This window comes from Artibeus jamaicensis, unplaced genomic scaffold (genome assembly GCF_021234435.1).
Source record: "Artibeus jamaicensis isolate MK-2021 breed Jamaican fruit bat unplaced genomic scaffold, CSHL_Jam_final scaffold_847, whole genome shotgun sequence".
NCBI classification, from domain to species: domain Eukaryota; kingdom Metazoa; phylum Chordata; class Mammalia; order Chiroptera; family Phyllostomidae; genus Artibeus; species Artibeus jamaicensis.
In genome coordinates this window covers 12,479,618-12,504,589 of record NW_026522057.1, presented here as the reverse complement: position 1 = coordinate 12,504,589, position 24,972 = coordinate 12,479,618, and the positions used below count along the sequence as shown (strand labels likewise).

General features: G+C 57.2%; 1 protein-coding gene across 1 annotated transcript; it reads right to left on the bottom strand.

The window, feature by feature from the left end:
- Window positions 1-377: 377 nt before the first annotated feature.
- LAPTM5 (lysosomal protein transmembrane 5) lies at window positions 378-24,972 on the bottom strand. Its single transcript, XM_037149426.2, has 8 exons — window positions 24,832-24,972; window positions 9,935-10,028; window positions 9,185-9,261; window positions 7,702-7,830; window positions 6,894-7,016; window positions 5,631-5,726; window positions 3,058-3,150; window positions 378-1,814 (listed from the first exon to the last, which is right to left on the bottom strand). The coding sequence occupies exons 1-8, from the start codon at window positions 24,913-24,915 to the stop codon at window positions 1,725-1,727; spliced, it is 786 nt and encodes a 261-aa protein (XP_037005321.1). The 5' UTR covers window positions 24,916-24,972; the 3' UTR covers window positions 378-1,724.

The following is a 24,972-nucleotide window of genomic DNA, read 5'->3' as shown; positions in this document are numbered from 1 at the left end:
CCTCAAACTGTTACACTTAGTTACAGATCTGCCCTCCCCGACCCCAGCCTGTGGATAACTGGAGGCAAGTCTAACCCATCACAATCACCCCTAGTGCCCAGCGCAGCACCAGCGTCCAGGTGGGTCCCCCACCGAGGGGAGTGGAGTTCACTCACACCTTATGTGGGAGACAGCATGGTACTTACATGATCTGGGATTTGTATCAGAAACAGTGTCAGGTCACAACCCTCCCCAGCTGGACGTGAGCCCCTGTGAGTCTCTGGACTGAACAAACACGTGTGTGTGTGTGTGTGTGTGTGTGTGTGTGTGTGTGTGTGTGTGTTGGGGGTAATGGGGCCCCGCTTACTCCATATCTGAGGGACCACATCAGCCCGAGAGAAGCTTGTCGCTGCTTTATTGAAACTTCTTCCCCGTCACACACAAAGCAATTTTGTGAGCGAGTGTGGGCGGAGAGCCTCTCGCACAGCCCTCCCCTTCTGTACCCCACTGAAGACCCCAGAGAGCCCTCCCCTGGGGCCCTACCTCCACCTCTGGGTCAGCTCCCTCAGGAACCCCAGCCCTCCGGGAAGCAAGCGAAAGAGGGGGTGTTGGGGCCAAACCTCTCCCGGCAGCTCCAACACCAGCCCCCGTGGCAAGGTCCGCACCCACAAAAGGTTTGCCTGTTTCGACTGAACTAATATGTGGATTTAGTCCAACAAATGGCTTCGCCTGATTTCGGGGCTGAATTTCTGCTTGACCGCAAGCTTCAGGCAGAACCGGGTCACTGACAACCAAATTGGCGGTGGACAGACTGGGCTGTGGAATGGACTGACGGTGCGTTACTGGAGATGAATGGCCATGGCCGAGGCAGCCCATTTCACACAGTCCACTGCTCTGTGACAGCTCCGACCACGTGTGACTCCCGACCACGTGCCAACGGTGACAACTCACAAGCAAAACAATGTGTGTTCATAGGGACCGTCTGATGATTAAAACTGCTGTCATTTCCTGGAACTAGCTGTTGAACGATGATGGTTTGGCAACTGACTGACTGAATTTTCATTTGAAGTAACAATTATTCAGCCACTTGGCCCTACTGAATTGGTCAGAGTGGGCAGCCAGTTACTGTATTGGGTTGAAATGAACTGTATGGTGTGGGGGGTAATCTGATCTTTCCCTTAATTATCGAATTTAAGCCCTATTCTAAATTGACTGGGTTAGCCAACTTGGCCATTATTCAAGCACGCTGTCGGACGAACTTGAACATGTGGATCTGGTGAGGAGGACTAACTGATGATTGCTTTGCTAAAGTGCTGTGCAAACTGACAACTGTTTACAAACCAGCGCAATGCACTGCTACAGTCTGACCAGATTATTTTACTGAACCGACAAGTGTATTTTTCTTAAATGTGTCAGCCACTTGGTTAACCTGGTCATGTTGAAAATTATTTAACCAAACACAATGAATTTACAATGACCAATTGTTGAAACAGATGCCAGAGCTAGTCAGAATAAGCCAAGTGTGTTGTTGGACTGAATCCTTACGAGTCATTCAGCCTAAAGCGTTGATCCGATTGTGAGCATCTCCCAGGCCCCACGGGAAAAGCAGGCCAGCGAGGGGTGCACAAGCAGATTGTCCCGAAGTCAGCTGGGTGGTTCACGCAGGCCACAGGGGCCCCCGAAGCGAAGAAGCGGATTGCGAGGCAGCTCCGCCTCTCCCAGCACCGGGCGGGGCCCCGGCGCTGTCACACCTCGGAGTATGGGGGCGGCTCTGAGCCCCCCTCCGGAGTCTTGGGTGGCAGAGACACAGCTTCCTCATAGGACGGCAGGACCACCTGGGAGGGACAGAGATGAAACTTGAGGACTGGCCAGAAGGAGCCACACCTCTGACAAAAGGACGGCGGTGACCAGCACACCTCAGGCACCTAATACGTGCTGGGCATTGCGCACACCAGACAGATGCAGCTTCCGTTCCCGCAGTGAACAGACTTGCCTCCGCCCGATCGGCATCAGGCCCCCTTGTTTGATAACGACACACCGTTTTCCCTGGGAAAACATCCCCCATCCACTTGCTTTCGGAGGAATTGGCCCCATCCTGCAGAGCCAGGGGGTAGGCATGTGACCTGGGTGGGGCCACTCCAAGAAGAATTTCACCCCCTAGCTGTCTATGGTCATTGGTTCAGGGATAGGCTTGTGACTCAACTCGGTCCAATCAGACAGGCTCCTGGGACTTCCTTTCTGCTGGGGTTGCTGAGAGAATGGGAAGTCAGCTAAGGGGTTTTGGCAGCGATTTTGCCACCACAGGGAAAGGGCTGCCTGAAAATGGAGCCAGCGTCGAGGGAAGTGGGGTAAAGGGTTGGAGAGGATGAGATTGCACGGCGGGGGGGGGGGGTGTCCACACATACATCGGACTTCTGGATTCTACGAACTAATAAAGTCTCCTTTTTAATGTAAGTAGATTGAGTTGGGTTTCTGCCACTTGCAGCCAAAAACATCTTGACTAATGCAATCCCCATTGTACAGATGAGGAAAGTGAGCCACAGTAATTGAAACCGGCTGCCCTTCCCCATCACTTCTCCAATAAGCTGTTTCTGAGTGCACCTCGCCCCTATGCCAGGAAGGCCCCTGCCCCTTGCCCAGCTAACTTGTACCAATTGACAATCTAAGACTTGGTCAAATGTCACCTCCTCCAGAAAGTCTTCCCTGACAACCCAGATGAGACCAGCTGCCTCCTCTGTGCTCCCACTGCCCCTGTGTGTTACACTGAGTTGTAATTGAATTTCTGTGTCTAGATGCGCTCTGGACTATCTAAAATAGGGTGGCATCTTAGTTTTCTCTGTACCCCCAGGGTTGGATGCAAGACTGACCCTTATAAGAGGCGGAAAATGTTGAATGCACGGATATATGACAGAATCCCTAGACTCTAAGAGCTAAAGGAGATCTTCATGTTTCTTCTGGTCTAGACCTCATCTTACAAGTGGAGACACTGAGGCACAGCAAGGGAGAGAGACCTCCCCCAAACGACAGAGTGACTGGCAGAGCCAACGCTGGCTCCCCTCCCCCCCCCACCAGGCTCACCTTCTCCAGAATCTTGGAGCTGCTCTTCTCCTCTGCTGAGTTCATGTGCTTGATGAGTTTGTAGCATCTCCACACGCACTTGAACATGTAGACCTGGAAAAGAGCCAGGTCAGACTGTGCATTGCTGACCCTGCTCCTCACTGTCCCAGTAGACTGGAGGCGGGTGCCGAGCACTTCCTGGGGAGCCCTCACTCGCCCCAGAAGGCAGCATCCCACTGCTGCAGCTCAGACCCCTACTCTGGTTGAGGGGTGCTCCGCCTGCCTGTCCTCGCTACTCCAGGTTTTCCCCCTTTTTACTACGCCACAGCTGCAGTGCAGAAAGGGGCTTTGGGGAGGTTTTTGAGCCACCCTCAAGCCCCCTTGCCAACAGTCCTGCAGACCCCGCTCGCCCGCCCCTGGACACTGGGAGCTCACTGTGGTGGCCTCGCTCAACTTGAGACAGAGCTCATGGTGGGAAAGGTTTTCTTTCTTTCTGTTTTTATTTATTGTTAGAGAGGGGGGAAAGGAGTGAGAAAGAGAGGAAGAGAAACTTTGGTATGAGAGAGAAACGTCAACCAGCTGCCTCCCGAATGCACCGCTGCCGGGGACTAAACCCACACCCCAGGCGCGTGCCCTGACCCGGGATGGAAGCAGTGACCTCTCACTTTGGGGGATGACGCCCGACCCACTGAGCTGTGCCGGTCCGGGGGGAACGGTTCTCTTGAAAATTGCTTATGCTATGTTGTGTTTTTAGAAGCAGATTACAAAACAGTATACACAGTAATATCCCATGTTTATAAATACAAAAAATCATATATGTACAGATGTATACATCTGTCAGGTACTGTAAGCAACAGCTTTGTCTCAGCAGCTGATTTGAGGGTTGAAGAGACAATTGCCACAGTGGCGAGTGAGGTCCCAGGGCCATGCTCAGGGACGACAGCGCTCCGTGCCCCAAACTGCCCCCTGGGGAAGAAGAGCGGGTCCTGGTGCCTGGAAGGTCGTGTGTTTTATGGAGTCTCCTAATGGGCACTCAGAGGGGGCAGGCATACGTAAAATGAAGTGTAAAAGAGCGCACTGTGAAGGGCCAGGGGAAGGTCGAGCGGGTGTGGAGTGGCCAGTGAGGCAGAGTGAGGGGCCCAGAGAGAACGGCTGGCCCCATCGAAGGAGGAGAAGGGCGGGGCGACGGGTCGTGAGGTGGGGGTTGGGAAGTTGTTCTCTAGTCCAGCGTGTGATGTAAACCCCCACCCTGGTCTGCCCCAAGCCTTCAGGAAAGTTCTCATTGCACATCACCGATGCACTTGGACTTTGAGGAAAGCTTAAGAGGAGTGAAGTTCTGCTTCCAGGTTGGCATCAGGTGAGGCCAGAGACTGAGCAGGGCCTCCGATGAAGGGAGGCGGCGACGCCTGCTCACAGCCACCCACACAGAAGACTGGGAGGAGGCCCGGCCGGGACACTCGGTTGGTTACAGTGGCGTGCCCGGGTGCCAAGGCTGTGGGCTCGATTCCTGGTCAGGGCATGTGCAAGAGTCAACCAGTGAACGCATAACTACGTGGAACAACAAACTGATCTCTCTTTCTCACTCCTTTTTCCTCTCTCTCTAAAATCAATAAACAAAATTAAAGAAAAAAGACGGGGAGGGAATGCGTGAGTATCCTGGCATGCTGGTCTCTGAGAGCTGGTGGGTCGGGGCTCTGATTGTCTTCTTTCTGCTCAGCTGCAGTTTCTAAATTTCTACCACAAGCCAGTGGTGCTTTCACAGAACACTTTTTAGAAGCCCTTTCTTCTGTCTTGTCAACATCAGCCTCCCTGTGGCTTCAGGCCACAAGCCCCAGTTGCAGCCTCTAGAATCCCCAGGGGGGTCCTTGGAGCATTGGAGACAGTGATTGTGCGCTCCTGGAGTCACCTCTTGCCCGGGTGGAATTGCCCTGGTTTCCTTGACGCTCTCCGATGAAGAGGCCAAATGTTCTTGCCTCTTCACCCTCCTGTCTGTGCTGCTCTTAATGCACCCCAATCCGTCACCATCTCCCCAAGAACTGGGGCCCGAAGCTGGACTCTACCTTCTGGGTCTGGCTACCCCAGAGAAGAATAAAACCATTCCCCTCCCTCTTCCTCATCACCAAACCTCTAGCACCATGACCTGAGAACCCATACATGTTGGTGCCTGAATTACACGAAACTGTGACACGGGCAAAGCAAGGCATTATGTCCCTTTCCCAGAGGAAACCTGAGGCCCAGCAAGAAGTGACTTGAGAAGTAACCACACAGCTAGTGAGGGGAGCGCTGGGATCCAAGCCCAGGTCCTTCTGAGTCTACCTCCAGACAGAACAGCCCCTCCCTCCCCCGGTCAGGGCCTGCCAGGGTTTCTGACACCTGAACGCAAGTGGTCTTTGCAGACCCACTTCCCCTGAACCGGGGTCCCTGAGGATGCCAGCTCGAAGGACCCGGTGTGGGGAGGGCTGGAGTACGGGGCCAAGAGCAGGGAGGGTGGCAGCGGTAGACCCACCTCCCTGCCTCCAAAATGTCCAGCAGGGTGGGCCTGGGGCCACACAGCCCCACTGCACTCCCAGAACCACAGAGAGGGGGCCACTCACCTTCAGGATGAGGACGGTGATAAAGGCAATGGAGAAGATGATCATCATCTTGACGAACTGGTTATAAGCCATTCCCTCCTGGCTGGGGATGTAATTCTGCAACAGATTCGGGGGCCACGTCAGGCTTTTGGCCGTGGGGGGGCGGTGGCCAGCCTGCTCTGCACACACCTAGCAGGCACCTGTTGTGGCCTAGCCATTGTCTTGGCTGATCCTGCAGGGGCCCTGGGAGGCAGGTGCTACTTACCACCAGCCCCACAGGACCAGGGAGGAGACCAAGGGAAGCAGATGCGGCTGCTGGCTGCCCAGATGGCCTTTACCAGGCTGTGCCCCCACGCCGCAGCTGGCGGTGGGCAGGCCCTTCTCTAGAGCACAGTCTTGGCTGATTGAACCACCCAATCCAAAGCACCCAGGAAATCGGCCCTCCCCAGGGGGCAGCTCCCAAGCAGCGGTTCAGTGAGGACAGTCGCTGCTCACAGTGGGATGGCCTCTACGGCATTTGTAACTATGTGTGTACAACCTCTGATACTCTTTCCTTCAACATAGAGCTCACTCCCCTCCCTAGAATGTGAGCCAGACCTAGAGACTCACTTCCCACAAACAGTAGCAGGTGGCAGAGGTGAGTGTGACCTCTGAGACACAGCCACTTTCTCCTCGCACGGCCTCACAGATGCTCACTGGGAGGAGCCGGCAGCCATGACATGGGGATGCTCAAGCAGCCTTATTAAAGGTGCGCAGGGGGCAGAACTGAGGCCCCGAGCCGATGGCCATGGCAGTGAGCCACCCTGGGCGCTGGTCCTCCAGACCCAGCCCTGCCCCCAGCGCAGGGTGACCCCATGAGAGACCCTGGGTCTGAACAGCCCAGCAAAGCTCCCAGATTCCTGACCCCAAAAAAGCCGTATGACATAACAATTGTTTATTATTTTAAGTTACTATGTTTGGGGAGAATTGGCTAGACAATAATAAAAAAATTAGTGCTATTTCTGCGGGGCAATTCATACTCCAGGGCTGCCTACGGGATCAGGCAGGGCTACCCCCAAAGCCACGTGTCTGCGCGGCTCTCCCGTGTCTGACCTGTCTCCCTCGCGTTGTTCAAGCATTCTCTAATGCATTCTTCCTCAGTAAATCATTTATGCAAACATCCTCCTCCCCAGCTCCACTTCTAAGGAGCCCAGCCCAGTGTAAGCACCGAAGCTCAGAGAGGGGGAGCAACTTGCTCAAGGCCACAGAGCCAGTGATGGGCGTGGGCCCCTGGCCCAGACTCACCATGTGGTTCATGGACTTGAAGTTGAGATAAGTTGGCACTTCCATGTAGGAGCTGCAGAGGGTCAGAATGCTCAGGCAGAAGTCCAGCAGCTGCAGGGTCATCAGTGGGACCTTGGAGGGGTGCTTAGGGGGACAAAGACAAAGAGGAAGACAGACAAGCAATTAAGCCCCAAGCAGAGGCCCTTGTGCTATGGGGCAGGCACACGGGGGTTGCGGCTCAGCTTCAGACATGGTACAGCTAGAGAGAACCAGTGGCCCCCAGTCCACCGTCCCCAGGAAGAAATGGATGCTCGTTTCCCAGATGTTCACACCAGGGGCCTGTGGCAGACCCGGGACTGAAACCAGGGTCCTGACTGCCCACCCGGGGCCCTTCCACAGCACAGCGCCCCAGTCTTTTCAAGAACAGCAACTCTGAGGAGCCACATCAGTGATGGGCACCAGCCCTCGTGGGTGCCCCACTGTGGGTGCTCAGATGGTTTTACCCATCTTCGTCTTCCTCTAGGACTTGGTTACAAAGCAGAGACGAAGCAGGGCTGGGGGCTGAAAGGGGCATGCGCTGCTTCTCCTGCTGAGGATTCTCTGTGGCCAACATTTGTTGAGCGCTCACCAGGTGTGAGTGCCCTACACACTGTCCGCAGTCAGTGCCGCGGGGGCACCTGGGATCACAGGCCCGTCTGACAGAGGAAGGACCTCAGGGGTGCTTGGAGGGACCCGGAGACTTGCTGAAGGTCACCACTAGGAAGGGCCCTTGGGGAGCCTCCCACCTCCGCCTGAGCTCCGCCCCCCGCTGCCCAGGCTGGGTACTCACAGCCCGACTCCGGGAGGCAAACTTGAGGTAGGCGGGCAGCTCCACGTAGGAGCCCAGCAAGGTGAACAGGCACAGCAGGTAGTCCATGATTTGCAGGGACATGAAGGGCAGCAGGTACTTCTCCCGGTTCTGAAAGGCAGGCCCGGCACTGTCAGGGTGTCCCTTGCACAGTCCCCCACGCAGCCCGATCCCCCGTGCGCCCACCCACCGGCAGCTCCCTTCCCTCCCAAAGTCTCCTAACCCACACGGATCTACACGCCTTCGTCTGAGTGAGGCTCTGGGGATGAGGGAAGGCAAGGCCCAGACCCTGAGCGCAAGGAGCCTCAGTGTCCTGGGAGACAGGAGAACGAGCTCCATCTACAGGGCAACTGCTCCAGCAGCTCTAGGAGCAGGTTTGACTCAGTTTCCTCTCAAGAACTCAACTAGGATGGGCCATTTGGCAGATAAGAAGGAATCAGAGAGGCCTTCCTGGAGGTGGAGACACAGGGTGGATCTGGAGAGAAGCAGGAGGAAAAGCAGGAGGGTACTGGAGGCAGGCAGGCAGCGTGACCAAAGGCCCTGAGGTGGGGAAAAGCCCGCAGGACTGAAACAGTCAGACGCTCCTCTGTGCCGCTAACCAGTCATGGCGAAGGGACCTGAAAGACTGAGGCTGGGGTCCCTCTCCTACAACTGAAAGCAGGTGACCAGCGGGACTGCATAGGAACCCAGCTGGAGATAAGATACAGAAAGGGTGGTTTCGTGGTTTCTCGCGTGGTCGTCTGAAATCACTCAGGAGGTGACCAAACAACCCAGACCGAGCCTCAGAGCCTCCAGGGGCGGCCTGCCCCACCTTTCTAGCCAGATCATTTCCACTTCTGTGCAAGCACCTGGGAGCCACCCTGGACAACCTGGAATCCATCGCTGGGGTGCAGGGCCAGGAGAAGGGCATTCATTAGCCAGGGGTGATGGTGACATTTCATGCAAAGTGGAAACATTCCGAACAAGCACCGAGTCATTGACTCCGTCTCCTGACCCTAAAAGCGCCAGGCCACTGTCTGCCCAGGAAGGGCCCTGCTTCGGCCCTGGCTCCCTGGCCCCCTGGGGCCGGGGCACAGATGGTTCCTCTTTGCAGGAGGCTGAGCCACAGCCTGTCTTTCTCGCCCACTCAGTGGATAGAACCGAGCTGCAGGCGTCCACGCTCTCCCATGTGCTTTGGCTCCTCTTCCGGATTACGAAACCCACTGCATTCTCCCCCTCCTCACTCCTCAGAGTGGCCCTTCCTCTTTTCTCTGTCAAAATCCCCTGCCGCCGTTTGCAGTATAAAAGGGTGTGGGTCACAGTGATGATATCTAGGGTACAGCATGGGTCTCCCAAAACACCTACCTCCTACCTTCTCAGAAGCCAATTCCCCCACCTAGTAGGTGTGACTAGGAAGGGGGCCAGAAGGCAGCTGGGACCCCCAAGTCCTTGTGCCCCCCTCCCACTCCCCCAGTGGGGCCCTCACCTTGACCACACCCATCAACAGGCTCACACTGATGACGAAGAGCATGGCGATGAGCAGGAAGCTGGAGACCAGGTCAGCTGAAAGGCAAGGGAAAGTCGTGAGGACCGGAGGTGCCCCGGGGAACCCTGCCCGGCTCCAAGGACCGCACTTTGGGAACCACTGGTGTGGGGCCATGCCAGTGAACAAGAAAGTCTTTTTGTCCTTTTGTTGAGATAGAAGCCACAAAGATGCAAACAGAACATTTTGGGCGAACAAGAAGGTGTAACAAAGGGTCCTGAATGGGGTGGGGGGAGGGGCAGGCTGGGGGTCTGCTTTAACCAGGGTGAGTCTGGGAAGGGCTCTGGGGAGGTGGCCTGCAAACAGGGGGGCAAGGTGGTTAGGCAGGGGCCTGTGACAAGGTGGGTCAGTGCAGCCAGAGTGCAGGTAGTCAGGGGGAAGCTGGAGGGACATTCAAGTGACCACTGTGGCCAGGCAGGTCAGCAGGGGCTGGGTTTCATGATTTTCCTCTAGGGTGATGGGCAGCCATTGACAGGTATAAACAGGGGAGTCCTGCCGTCACCCTTCCAAGCACCATCCGCTCTGCTCCTGACCTCGGACCTGGGTCGGGACAGGTGGAATAGCTCCATTTGCAGATGGAAGACCTGAGGCTCAGAGAGAGGCTGTGGGAGGGCCTCGGACCCCAGTCGGTCTGCGCCCAGCCAGGACGCCCTCCCCCTCCCCCTGCCTCCCCTTCCTGTGCCTTGGACCTACCGATCCTGAGGTAGCCTGCCTGGGAGAACCTGCAAGAGGCCTTGCCGTGGGCCACCTCCACGGAGTGCTCGATGAACAGCAAAACACTCATGATCTGGGGACAAAACAGCGTCAGTGAGCTGGGTTCCACGCCGCTCCCCACCAGCGCCCCCCTCCTCAAGGGTGTACGGTCCTGGGAGAGGTGGACAGGCAGGCCAGTCGGGCATCCTGGATGCAAGTAGGGCCTGTACAAGCTCATGACCGTGGTTCTTTCTCTCCCCAGCTGTGTGCGTTTGGGCAAGTAACCTGGCCTCTCTGTGCCTCAGCTTCCCCTCTGTCAAACGAGGACAAGTTACCCCCGGAGGATATTACAAGTCAATGAGAACATCCCAGTCGAGCCCTTGGAGCCACGTTCTCATTGGAGCGTAACAGGGACCACTGAGGGTCAGCCTTAAGAGGAGGTGGGGGTGTCCTGGGGTCTCGGTCACGACACCTGAGCACCAGCGAGCTTCAGGCTCATGGAGTTGCCGACGCAGGCCTGGGAGCACCTGGCCTGAGCATGCCCGGGGTGCCCCTCCGAAACCCACCTCCCGTGGCCCCTCAGTTTCTCCATCTGCAAAATGAGGGTAACAACAATGGCTGCCTCCGAGCGCTGCAGTGGGACCAGACGCGCCGTCATTCACCTGCAGTGCCTGGCAGGTCGTAAGCACTTAGTCTGTGCTTTCTATTACTATTACAATTATCCCCAGTGGACTGTAGGTGCCTGCGTCTCTCCGGTTCGCTGCTCTTGCTGTTTTATTTGATGAATAAGTGGATGTATAGACCAGGAACCCCATCCCCTCAGGGGACCCCTGCCGAGAATAATGGAGAAGGGGTGACCCTGATGGGCATGAGTGTTGGGGTAGCTCCAGCCGCAAAACTACAGTTTAAAAGGACCTTGGAGGTCACTTTGCCCAGGCCCTCCACTTTCCACTGCAGGAATCTGGGCCATGCAGCCTCTATTTGAATGCCTCCAGGCACGGGGAACTCAGCATCTCCTGTGTGTTCGTGTCCTTGCAGCTGACCTTCTGCTGTCCCCCCACCGCACACACAATTCTCTGGGCACCATCCCAGCGACACTAAGAATAAGACGATCTACTCCCCGCTGGCAGGTGCCCGACCTCTATTAATACGGCCTGCATTTACACCGGCTTCTAGGAAGCCCTGCCCTGGTAACTCATGCTCAACGGAGAGGCAACCCGACACCCACCATGCTTCCCCCTTGCTGCCTGTGTGACTTTTTTTAGCTGAGATGCAGGTCTGAGTCAGTCTTCCTGCTGCTGCTATACCCTGCTCAGTGGGGCAGAAAAGGACCACCCAGAAAAGTGATGAAGAGCTGGGCGCCAGAGTCAGAGATAGACTCGAATGCAGGTCACCAGGTGTCCTTGGGCAAAGTCGTTTCACCTCTCAGTGTTCCCGTCTGGAAAACGGCCATCACTGGATTTACTAAGGCATGAATTGCAAAGCACTGGGCTTGGGCCCAGGAGACAGGTGCTCAGCAAACGTAATCTGCTTTTGGCTGGTGCGAGTTTACAAGGGGTGGTCAGTCAGTACCGGGAGCAGGGTGCCCGGGGGCTGACGGTGAGCCTGCTCTCGCTGGCCCCTCCACCTGGGTGACCAAAAAGGCTTTGTTCCCCCTGGAAGGCTGAGAGCAGCCCAGAGCGGAAAGGCAGATGCGGTGTGAGGCCTGTGGCTGGCACCCGCAAGAAGCAGCCCTGAGACACAAAAGCTGCTTCCTCAGCCCCTCTCCCCACAGTTTCCCCTTTAACAAGGGACAGAGAAAGAGGCGGATGACAGCTCAGACCAGGACAGAACAGGGGACCCTGAGAGGCAGTGAGCTCCCGTCCGTGGGAGTGTGCAGGCAGAGCACGGGTGAGTCACAGCTGGGCTTAGATAGGCCCCTAACTTTCCACCCGGTCCCCAGTCCAGGTGTGGCACGAAAAGACTTCTGAGGTGTCCAGAGTCCGGGATTATTTGAGATCTGGAATGAAGCTGAAGCCCAGGTCTCCCAGTGCGTCCCCCAAACACAGCAAGGCCCCTGTGGCCCTGACTCCAGAAAGCTCAGAGACTTTGATCATGCCCCTCTGTCAGTGAACCTATTGAACATACTCCTCTTTATTTCTAAATTATATGCATGCGCCATTACCCTGGTTTATCACAAACATAGTGAAACATACATACAAAACTTCAGGAACTAATAAAGAGTGTAATTGAAACATTTATAAATTCTAATATGGTCATCCTGAGACCCTAGCGGTCACCTGGAGCATCACCCCGCTTTGGAGAACACTGCAAACTCCCAAACCTCCCTGCCTCCCCCAGTTTCTCAACTCTGACCCTAAAAGTCTCTTGCGCCCCTGCCACCAAGCCTGCACTCTGCTGTTAGCCTCCCACCACCCCTCCTGGACGTCCTGTGACCCCGGGAAGGAGAGGGACACTCGGACAGCCGGACCCACATGGGCCAGGTGCACCACCCTCACCAGCCCATGGCACTCTCACAGCCCAGTGAAGGGACTATTCTTAATTCTCCTTCCCCCACTTCAAAGACGAGGAAATCGAGGCTCAGAGAGGTCCAAGGCTTCCCAGCTTGCGACCTGTAGGGCCAGGACTCAAACCCAGGCCGAAGGGCCCTGGGTCTGACTCTCACCTCCTCCCCCCTGTCCTCCCAGCATCTCCCAGCCCCCTGGCTCTGCCTGAGGCCTGTGCTCTGCCCCACTCCCATGCCAGCGCCTCAGTGGAGCCAGAGACAAACGCCCACCTCCTCTTCCCTCTGAAGCCTCCTCTCCCTCCTGCAGCTGGTATAAGAAGCAGCAGCAAGCACTGGTATTTCTACTTTTGTGAAAACCATCTGTGTTTAAAAGCAGGCTCCCCCTTAGCACCCATTTCACCGTCTCCACAGTCCTGCAGGGGGAGGGAGCTGATTCCGCCCCCTGCCCCAGATGAAAAACCTGAGGCTCAAGGATGACAGGAACCAGCCCCAAGGTCACAGAGCCAGACTCACACACACCCTCCTGGGGCCCCTAACCTTCCGCAAAGATACCAGTCCCAAGCCCAGGAGGAAGGTAGGTGACTCAGCTCCCTAGGAGATGGATGGGAGAGAAACTGACATTTATTGAGCACCTACTGTATGCTCAGATCTGCACTCACAGGTTTGCCTCACAAACTCCCAAACTCTGCAAGAAAGGCACCGTTTTCCCAGTGTTATAGAGGAGGACATGGCGGCTCAGAGAGGCGGACTCACATGCTCTTGTCTGTGTCATGTGGCCCAGCTGGCACTTGAACTCTGGTGCCCTGTGCTCCCAGGGTCCAGGGCTCCACTCAGGGCCAAGTGGCTGCTCCGGCGCCCAGCCCCTGGTCCCACCAACCATCTGCCCACCCTCCCCAGCCCCGGACTCTCAGAGCTCAGGACGCAGCAGCTGCAGCGTGACGGCAGGCCTCCCCACGGCCTCACTGCTGTCCCACCACAGCCAGGTCCTGGCTCCTCCCTGGCCTCAGTTTCCCCCTCCAGTCAATGAGCAAAGTCACCGCATTTGCACCCAGGGCCACTGCGATGACTGAACACAGGAGAGTGAGGGGAGTGGAACTGTCACAAACTGCGGCATGACCCTCCCACACTCCCGGCCCTGAGCTGCCTCCCACCTTTCAAACAGCCCTCGCCGCTTCCCCCAAGGTTTGGAACCAAGAGTCATCTGCAGTCCTGGAAAAGTACCTGGCTTACCTACAGCATATGCTGGGAGGGGCCTGGAATCCCCAGGAGTTCAGATTTCCCAGGTCCTCATTCACCTGCCTCCACCCCACCCCCCAACTCAGTTTCCACCTGAACACAGCTCTCCCCTCACCCTGAGCTCAGAGGGCCTGGCTGGGCCGTGGCCCACACCCTCCTGGAACAGGTCTTTTCTCCTCCTACAAAGCCCAGGCAGGTGAAAATTCCTCCATCACAGCATCTTCCCACTCACTATTCTTTGATCCCACATGGTGACATCACGTGGTTCAGAGCTGGGGTGCTGGAGTCAGAGGGTCCTGAGCCTAAGCCAAGTTCTATGCCCTTGAGGGAGCCCCTAACTTCTCTGAGCCTCAGTCTCCCCATCTGGGAGATGGGGGAATAACTCGACCTGCCTCATAAGGCTGTTATCAGGTCAACGGCAGCCAGCACAGAGCCAGGTGCACAGCAGGCGCTCCATAAACCGGCGCTGCCGGCCAGTGTCTGCCAATTGCAGGTGTTCATTCTTTTCCTCGTTTGTCCACCCAGTAAATTCTCTCTGGGCCCACCAGGCCCTGGCTGGACAAGACACTGACCCTGGCCTGCAGGTGTCAAAGGCCCCAGGGGGCACCTGATGGGTGACCAGTGTGTTCAGAGCCGTGACAGGGGACATTCAGGGACCTCAGGGTCCCTGATGAAGGAGTGATCACCACTGTCTGGAAGACTCGGGGAGGCTTCAATGAACAGGAGAAGCTGGAGCACCGCTTTGAAGGATAAAGAGAAGCTTTCCAACTGAGACGAGAGAGAAGCAGGAAGAGGGAACATCACGTGTGAAGGCCTGCGGCCCGGCTGCAGACCCAGGACTGGGGTGGCAATGCAGCAGAGAGGGGGTGTTCGCAGCGGGGAGGCGAGGCTCAGACAGAGGTAGCAAGCAGCCCGAGGTCACACAGCAAGAGTGCTGCAGAGCCGGACCGCCTCACTCCTCACTCTTCCCGAGGCCAAGGCGGGGCTCAGGCTGCGAGGCCGCGCCGGCGCCGGCCACGCCCAGCGCCCTCCCACCAGCCCCCCTCTCCATTCCCCTTTTTACCTCGTTTCTCTGCTTCTCCCTGGTTTCTGTTCCCACTCCCACCTCACCCCACCCCGTTCCTTCTTTCTCAACAACAAGCCCAACTTCCCTAAACTGAACGTTGGGGCAAGGGGCCAGGACACCAGGGGACTCGCTCTCTGCGTTCCTGGTGGCTCTGAGGAGCACCCCACAGCTTGAGCTGAAACAAAGGGGGTGGGGTTGGAGGAGGGGAGGAAAACCCGGGTGGGTGGGGAACAGGACGCTACTAAATACAGCCGCATGTGGGGGGAGAGTTTGGGTCCGGTGAGGCTGACAGCAGGGACCGTGCCGGGAGGTGGGGACCAGCTTGTGTCACTGGGTGTGGAGTCATGGTGACAGTCGTGATCATGTGCGTGGTGATCACAGAGGTGACAGTGGATGTGGCCTCACTGTGGTAACCTTGGTGCGCATGCTGGGAAGTGGCAAGTAACTGCAAAGATCACACGGCCTTGAAGCTGCAGCTACTGCTGCTGCTGCCACTGCTGCTGCTGCTGCTGGGGACTCCGGGATGTGATGGTGGTGATGAAGACCAATGTGACATGGAACCCTAGACTCTGGGGTGCAAATACCAGGTCTCTCCTGGGGGCTCAGGACCCAGCCTTTCAGAAGTAGGCAGAGACCCACCCTCTGAGATCACAGAGAACACGACCCTCCATGAGCACCTACTCAGTGCCAGCCGGTGCGAGAGCACATTCCTATCTGTGAACTTCATGGCCCCCTGCTAACAGGGCTGTGAGATCAGGATTGCCTGCGAGGAGAGTCGGGGCCTGTGTGTGACTTTGCAGAGTTCACACTGGGAATCGGGCCTGGGCTCGTCCTCGGCCCTCCTGCTACAGAAAATGCAGGTTGCAGAATGAGTCCCTTCCTGCGCACAACCCTGCCTGCCCCCTCTTCCTTTTCACCCTGGCCTCCCGCTCAGAGGGCCTAGAGGCTGAAGGGCACCCGCACACTTAGGCCGTCATCATTATTATTAACGACCTCCTGAAGCTCAACCTCCCAGGCTTACTTTGTTTTCCCTGCCCGTGCGAAGGACCCCCCCTCACCCGCGCCCAAGTTCTCTGGAAGGAGAAAAGAACCAGATGCATCATGGCAAGAGGAAGCTCCCCTCCCCCACCCTCACCCCGTACTTCCTGTTGCAGCTTATCAGTGGGCAACCGAGTGGGGGCCCTTCCCCAGCAGCACTGTCTCTGCAGTCACACCCCCAGCAGCTCAGATACCATCACAACGGTCCCCCCTCCCAGAGCCTGGGTTCAGCTGCAACCCCAGCCAGGTGCCCTCACCTGCCCCGGAGCCCCGCTTCTCTCCCGAGGCTGCTGCGCTACTGTCCTCCCATCCCTGTCCCCGCTTCCTGGCCACTGCACTTCCCTGTGCCTCAGTTGCCCCATCTGTAAAACAGAGAGCAGGACCCACCCGCTAGGAGGACGGTTGTGAAGAGTGAGGTGACATATGCCTGCTCCCAAAAATGAAGATTCAGAAAGACGGACTGAGCAGCAGAAGCGCTTGTGCGTGTAAACCAAACCGCAGGTCCCGGCGGCAGTGGCTGCTCTATTCATAACTTCCCGAGCTGCCCGCAGCCCAACATTCCCTCCGCAGTAGAACAGGCAAATATGTTGTTATATATTCACGAAACAAGTACGGGTGGGGGGCGAGGGGATGAGCTGGCTGCACTCAGCAGCAGGGGCGGGGGGGGGGGGCTCACAGACGATGCTGGGAGAAAGGAGCAGGCACAGAAGCACACGCACTGTGCGATCTCATCCCTCTGCAGCGCTAGGACCACAGACAGGAGAAGTCAGTGGGGGCAGGGCAGTGAGGGGGTGGGGCGCTGGGGGCCTCTGGGTGCTGGTCCTGTCCTATTTCTTAATCAGGATGGAGCTTGCACAGGTATGCTCACTCCATCAGAGTTCATCCGGATGTGTACTTACGACAGGTCGGTTAATAAAAAGTTTACAAAAGTAAAATGGAATAGAGACTGTCTGGTCCCTACTCTGTGTCAGGCCCTGGGGGTCACAGAAGGGAGCAGGCCTGCCAAACCCTGGAGGAACCTCCAGGCCATGAGCACCCCGCTGCTGCAGCTGCAGGGGTGGGGGGATGGGGGGCTACCCTGGGGCGGGGGTAGGTGCTGGGAGCTCGGCTCCAGGAGTGCAGGCTTCAACTTCCAAACAGTGGTTAGTCTTAAAGATTTCTCCCAGAGGCCAGTGGGAAGGGTGTTCAGGCAGAGGGAATGGCAGGAGCAAGAGCAAAGGTGGATGAGACACATTCAGGGAACAGCAAGAAGTTTCTCTTAAGGAAGCGTGAGTTGGCGTGCCCCAGGTGCTGGGCACACGACAGGCCCCCAGGGAGCAGTAGGCACGTGCGGCTGGGCTGGTGGGAGGGTGCGGGAGACTCTGCGGGGCACATGGTTTTACCCAGGTGGTGACTGTGGGGCTGGAAGGACAGGACGAGAGCGCTGCCAGCAGAAGGGCAGCTCGTGCGAAGGCCAGGAGACCACGGAGAACACAGTGTAGGCAATGCTCACCCTGCGGCACAGACACCGCCAGGACCGGAGCGCTGGACAGAGAGCAGCTAGCTCTGGCCCAGGGCCAGCCTCAGAGCCCCACACCTGCCTGGGCCCAGCCTGGGGCAGCCTGGCAAGGCTTGTCCTTTGACCTCTGACCTTCCAGACCTGCCCCTATAAAAGAAGACAGGATAGCAAGGAAGAGGTACTGAGGGTCAAGTGCCTGACCAATCAATTCCAGGGGCCTCTGCCACTCTTGGGGGTGAAGAGCAGGGCAGCCATTTGGGGGTGCAGATTCAGATTCCGCCTTCAGGCTTGGCCTAAGCCCTGTCCTCCTCCACTTCCTGAGTATCTGCGCAGCAGCCTGCACCCTGAAAACTACCCCTGTAAACCATTACTTCCCTGTTTATGTTCAGAGCAAACACACCCCTCCACTTTGATAGTATTTAGATCACGACCGGCATTTGGGAGGGGCCAGGTGCTCTGATCACTGACACACACACACACACACACACACGTCATTGCACCTCACCTCCGCCCTGGGAGGTAGGTGCCGTTCTCAGCCCTGTTTTTCCCCATTCTGTAGACGAAATCGAGACTGTGTCTTTCTGTGGGAGGCCCGTGACAATGGGGACAAGGCTCCCTGAGGAAGAGGTGGCAAGTTCCAGTGATGAAGTAAGTCAGCCACGGGATGGTGTGCAGGGCACGGGCAGTACAGTCAGTAATGTGGTGACTGCGTGCCCAGGCAGACAGATGGCTCCTAGGCCAGTCGTGCTGATCGTGTTATAAGGTGTGTAAATGCAGCAAAGCTGTGCTGAATGCCTGAAGCCGGTGTAATATGCATGTCAACTACACACGAACAAACATTTTTAAAGAAAAATGAGTAGGACAAGGCTCCCAGACATTCCCGCTGACACCCTTCCCCGCCCCCCACCTCCCCGACCACAGTCTGGAGCAGCAGAAAAACCTGGCCTCTCTGAGCCTCAGTTTCTTCTTCCATCAAGTGGGGGCTCTGATGGCAGCTGCCACTTGTGGGGCAGTCACTAGGTGCCAGGTACGTCTCCCACCAGGTTTCTCTTGAGTCTCTGAATGCCCCTGCAGGCCATGCTCATTGGCCCCATTTGACAGGGGAGAAAACTGAGGCTGGAAGGGAGGCAGGGCTAAGGGCTGGAGGGGCGAGGGGCCCGCAGCCCCACTCTGCACTTCTCCTTGGTCAGCTGCACGCCTCATTAGGCACTCTGTGCGTCCTCTTCCCCCTGACAGAGCAGGGTCCCCTGGGAGACCAACACAAGCCTCATACTGACCTCAGAGCAAAGTTCTGGTTCCAGACCACTGCTCTGGGCTGAAAATAAGAGCCTCGCTTCCTGGGAGCTTGGGACAGGGCGGTGACAGGAAGTCCAGACTACCCAGGCCCTGCCCTCCAGCCCCGGGCCAGCCTGAGCGGGGCCCCAGCCCAGGCACCAGGCAGCACCCTCTCCCAGGCTGGTGCCTCCCCCGCTATGGCCCACTGACAGCAGTGACCCCCTCCAACCGAGGGGGCCTCTGATGACTGGGACCACCACCCACTTCTCGTTCCCAGAAGCCTCTTCCTTCCCTTGCTTTGGGCCTCAGAACCAGGAAGTGGGGGAGAGGATAAGGCCCAGCCTGGGGTCTGGCCCAACCTGGCTTGCCTCCCACAAGTGATTGACCATCATCGCCCAGCCCGCCGGACCTGGTGCCGCTCCCGGGGCCCACCCGTGCCCACAGAGGGCCTTGCGCACCTTTCCCCATGAGCCTAGTGGGTCCACTAACCTAGCAGGCCTCCAACGTTTTGTAAGCTAGAGGGTGGGATGCACACCCCACAGATACGGAGCACAACCCAGTTCTCGTAGCCACGGAGCTGGGGGAGAGGCAGAGACGCCCACTGCACCCCCGCCAGCCTCGCCACCCCGCCGGGAAGGGCCCAGGCCCTCAGCAGCCACACGGAGCCATGCCTCTCTGCCCCACACGGGGGCACCAGGCGTGAAGGCTTCTCTGTACCACACGGGGGCATTGAGCATGAAGACAAAGAATCTAACACATTCTCATCCGGGGCTTTTCCCATCCGGCAGTTGAGGCCTATTTTAAGGCTCCGAACAGATGAGAACTGAAGCGAAGAGTGGCTTCCATGGTCTTCTCTCATGGCCGACTCCGGGCACTTGCGTGCCAGCTGCCCGACAACCCCCTTAAGTGAGGCCGCATCCGCTGAAAACCCTGAAACAGTTACCCTTGAAACAGAACCTCCTAGTCCCATTTAATGGATGAGGAAACTGAGGCCCAGACCACAAAGGCGCCTGCCTTCTCAAGGTCACATCAAGAGTAGGTGATGAGCCCTGGCTTGTGTGGCTCAGTGGACAGAGCACCCACCGACCTGCGGACCAAAGGTTCGCTGGTTCGATTCCCAGTCAGGACATATGCCTGGGCCAGATCCCCAGTAAGGGACATGTGGGAGGCAACCACACAGTGATGTTCTTTTCCTCTCTTTCTCCTTCCCTTCCCCTCTATCTAAAAATAAATGAAATAAAATAAAATCCTTACAAAAAAAAGAGTAAGTGATGGAGAAAAGTCTGTGATCTTCTCTATCCCAGAGAGGAACAGAGAGAGCAGCCCCTAGAATTCTAAGGAGGGCAAATCAGGAGGGGCTTCCTGGAGAAAGAAGCTTCCTGTGAGCGGGACCATAAAGAAGAAACAAAGGGCCTCCAAACACTTGGACCACCCCTGGCCTGTGGGTCACGTAAAGGATTCATTTGTTCATTCACTAGCTAATCCACACGCCCGTGAGCCAGCACTGGCACCCTGTGCAACGTGGACCAAGTCAGGGACCCTCCTGGACCACTGTTCTCTCATCTGTAAGATGCAGGAAGTGGGACAAGCAGAGGCCCATCATGTCAGCTATGAAGCCTGAAAAAGCGAGGGACTTGGTCCAGCCCCACCCTCACTGACCTCCCTGCTTCTCCTCCATACCTCACAGTCACCCCTCCCCCAGCCCGGCTTTGTGAACTGCTCAGGACTTCCAAATCGCCACCTGGTCCCCCCTCCGCCGAACATTCACGCATGCCCTTTCTTCCCCAACATACCAGGCGAAATCCTGCTCACCTTTAGCACTCAGGCCTCTTGCAAGAAACCTTTCCTAAACCCCCAGCCTCCACCAGGGGATGGGCTAAGCTCTCTCATCCGTGTCCCATGCCCAGCAGCTCTGTCATCCATCAAAGCCATAATCGCGGTTGCCCCTGGACCTACTAGAACCCTGGCAGGCACGGCCATGAGTGAGTCTGGCCTGGGTCTCAGCCCGAGGCTGAACACAGAAAAGGAAGGCATGTTCGAGAATATATCTGCAATCACCAGGGATTCCTTTAAGTAAAGAGGTTGCTTTACTTTTTTTTTTTATTTAAAAAGTGGCAAACTTGAGCAACCACATAAATAAAATAGCATTGGATTATAACCCGAAGTATAAAATAAATATCCATGAGTCCCTGCTGATAAAAATATAAATCGGCCATTTATTTCTATAATAAATGAGGAGAGCAGACGACCCTCCTGTGAAGAATACGAACTACTTTATGTAGCTACTCCTCCCGCAAGGAGGGGAAGCGTGCACGGTGACCATCTCCCGCAGAGGACTGGATGCGGTGGGGGTGGGGGCGGGGGCAGTGCCTTCACGGTGGAGAAGCCAGGCGATCAAGGCCAGCAGCAGCAGCAGCAGCAATACAATGCACGGAAAATGGCACTTGACCTCTGTAGTCTCCCTCCCCCAAAACATTAGACTCAAATCCAGCCATGCAAAAACCATCAGACAAGTCCTTTTGAGGAGTGTTTGACACGAAGCATCACCTGTGCCCCTCAACACTGTCAAGGTCACCGAAAGCAAGAAAATCTGAGCAACTGTCTCAGCCGAGAGGAACCCAAGGGCTGAAGGTTCCTTCAGAGTCGGGTGGGGCCCTGAAACAGAAAAAGGGCAGCAAGGGGAGCTGAGGAAGCCTGGACGCAGGGCGGGCCTCGTGAGTAACAGCATGTGACATCGACTCAGCAGCTGACAAGCGTGCCTTATTAATGTGAGGCGTTAGCAACGCGGGAAACCCAGTGTGGGGTATGCAGGAACTCGGCGCTCGGTGCAACATTGTTCTGTAAATTCAGAACCATTCCAAAATTAAAAGTTTATTTTAAAAAGTAGTCGTGGTCATGGTGCCAGATGTGGAGAACAGAGAAAAGGAGAAAACAGTTAGAGCTTACCACCCGATGACCCAGGGACAACCAGGGCCGGCGCCCCGTCCTGCCCTCCTCACCCCCCCACCCCCGCTCTGCTGCTCCGCGGGGAAATCACCGCAGGTGTAAGCCTTTCACCAGACGATGCCCTTCTAGTGCCATCCAAGGCGCCTCGGAGAGGAGAGGCCAGGGAGGAAGATATTTCTGGACAAGGGGGTCTCCCAGGGGTCCCCACATCCTGCCATAGACTTAAGGACATGCTTCAGGTTGCCAGACAAGGCAGCACCAATGTGGCCACTTTAAGAAAGTTCTCTGACTCCCCTACCCATGCAAGTTTGGGTCGGGAACCATCTGTGACCCAGGGAGTCCTCTACCCAAACCCAGAAAAATCCGGAGGAAGGCCCTCCAGCCACCGACACTGGAGGGTCCCCCAGCAATCACGCTCCTGAAGATTCTACAACGTCTGAGCTGTCCCAAGACACCAAGGGCCCGATTTAACCCTCCCCAGAGGGACCAAGTCCACAAATAGCTCTCGATGTGCAGGGCTGTCATCCTTGACAGGCTGCAGATGAAGAGCGACCCAGTGATCAGCACATCTGGAGGGTGGCTCACTCTTTTTCCATCCAGATGTTCGGGGCCCTGACAGTCCACCTGCCACCCGACTTCTGGGCCACAGGAAAGCCCCCAGCCCCTGCCCTTTCTGGGAAGGAGCAGAGGCCTGTCATAGAGGGGACAGGGGGACGGGCCCCCACAGGAATCAACAGAGGAGCCCGACCCCGACAGGGCCGCCTGAGCCAGCTGCAGGGCTCCCAGGCTCCTCCCCTCCTCCCCTGCCTTCTCCTCTAGGGCTCCTGCGGCTCCCATCCCTCACGTGAGAGAGCACTTCTCAGCTGGGAGCGATTTTGCCCCCAGGGGGCATCAGGCAGTGTCTGGAAATATTCTGTTATCACAAGAGGAGGGAGCTACCGGCACCTTGTGGAGAGTGGGCACGGATGCTGCTGAACATCTTACAACGCGCAGTTCGGTCCCCACAACAAAGAATCCTCAGCGGTGGAGGTCCGGGCTCTTTCACTTGTCACTCCAAGCCCCTCCCTCCTCGTGCTCCCCACCCGAAGTCTCCAGGTTGGTCTGTGTAGTGTCCCCTGCACCAGACGATGCCCTTCGTCCAGCGGCACCAGCGGCAGCTTGTGCCGCTGTCCTTCAGCCTCCACAGCTCTGCATACCCACTTCGCCCCCATCCATACTCCCCACAGCCCAACTCGATGCCTCTGCTAATGACACCACCTCCAAGAAGTCTTCCCTGATCACTTGCCCACAGATTCTCCAGCTCTGTGAGCAGGCACCATTGTCACTTGATGTCATGTCACTGATGTCATGTACAGGTGAGGACCTGAGATGGTGTGATAGAGAGGAAACCTTGAAAGTCACAGAGTCTGCAGTTTGCAGGGCAGCCTGCAAGTAGGCTTGGCTCAGCCGGCACAGGGATTTGTTTTTACCTTGAGTCAGCCACCAACATGGAAACATCGGAGCCTGTGTTCCCTGCTTCTCTAAACACCTGAAGAGCCACCACCAGGGCCCACGTTCCTTCATGGCAACAATCAGCGGGAAGAGAGAGCGGCCTCCAGAGTGGACCCGGCATGGACTCCCGGGGCCGCCACGGGTCCGGCTGCCCACCACCCGCACTCACAGGACCTGTCTGGGCCCTGGAGGCCCTGGAGTCTGAGACGTCCAGGTCAGTCCACACCCCCCACACACCCTCCATTTTGTAAAGGGAAACTGAGGCCCAAGAGAGAAGCTTGTCCAAGGTCACACAGCCAGTTAGTGGTGGCACACGCATGAAGGTGCAGGGGCCTGCTTCCCACGGGGCCACTTCTGCCCACCACACTGGCCTTCCAAGAACATTGCATAATCGCAGAGCTGGAAGGGGCCCTAAGGATGCGGTGTGGGGACAGCCAAGGTGCCACTGGCTTCTCTCAGAATCTCTCCTGCATTGGCACAAGCTAGGCAGGGCACCTCTGAGCCCCTCCCAAAACCGGCGTTCTGGGGTCTGGCAGCTGGACTCCGCGTGTGCTGGCAGCAAGCTCCGTGTCTGATGCACTGCTGACAAGAAGGCACTGGGCCGTGTCAGACACTGTGTAGATGTCAACGCCCTTGATCCCCTCAACCAGCCTATCAGAGGTGCCCTTGGTGCCCCTTTATAATAGAGGAGGAAACTGAGGTTTGAAGAGGTTAAGCAGGTAGCCCAAGGCTGCTGAGCTAGTAACAGTGAGGCCAGGATTCGCACACGGGGTCTGGATCGAGGCTGTGTGCACCGAATAGCAACGCCCCTCTGAAGGCTGAGCTCTCGCCACAGCCCCACCTGCCCAGCCTGCAACGGGGAGCAGATGCAGCCAGGTCTAGGCACTTACAGCGGCCCACCACGGTGTGCAGGTTCGGGCTCTCTTTGAGGAAGCCCTTCCAGGCTCATGAGAGAAGTTTTAGCCACAGCCCATGAGTCACCCTGAGAGGAAGGCGCTGGGCCTGGGGGAGCTGGGTATGGCTTGGAGCTGTGGGGTGGGGCCCGGGGGCCTGGAAGGACGGCACAGAGACCCCAACCCGACCTTCAGCCACTAAGACGGAGTGACCTCTGGCCCTGGGGGAGGAGGGGCTGTGACTCACCCAGAGTCAAGGCTGCACACTGGGGGGTACCCGCCAGCCTCCAAAGTGGAGCCACTGGGCCTGCTCCCCTCGGGCTGCCCCACAAGAGACTGGGCCAGGCAAGCCCCCCTGTTCATTAGCACAAAGCCTCGAGTTTTCCCGGTGGGGAGAAGGCAGTGGGTCGCCCAAACTGCGAGCTAAGAGGACTCCCTCCTCCCTCCCATTGGAAGCACGAAGGGAGATTCCCACTTGTGAGCCCGGGCCCACGGTGGGGAAGAGCTGGAGCTGTGCCTGCGGCCTGGCCCCTGTCCTGGCAGCGCCCTGGCAGCGCCCGTGTCTCCCAAGATTCCTGGCTCCCAAAGCACTTTCCCACCTGGGGTTCCGTTTGTACTGGTTGACCTTGTAGTGGCTACTTTGTCCCATTTTACAGAGGCAGAAAGTAAGCTTCCGAGAGAATGCGAGCTATGTTCTCTTGCAACAAGAACCCCCTACTTCCACCTCTGCTCCACTATGGGGGCTGCTACCGGGTCCCCTCCCCCGAGTCAGCAGAGCAGGAGGCTGAGACCCACCAAGCAGGATCCCACAGAAGGGTGGCGGCAGTGGCGTCTAGTTGGAGGGGCCTCAGTAGATCAGGGGCCTCTCACACACACACACACACACACACACACACACACACACACACACACACACACACAGTCTCCCTGGGCCTGCCCCGCACTCACCACATGGTAGATAGCCAGGGCGGTGGTGGCGATGCGGACATTGAAGCAGCAGCAAGTCTGGCGGATGGCCGTACTGGGGGCCATGGTGCTGCTGTCCCTCCTCTGAGGCACTGAAGGGGAAGAAGCTCAGCTCCTGGAGCA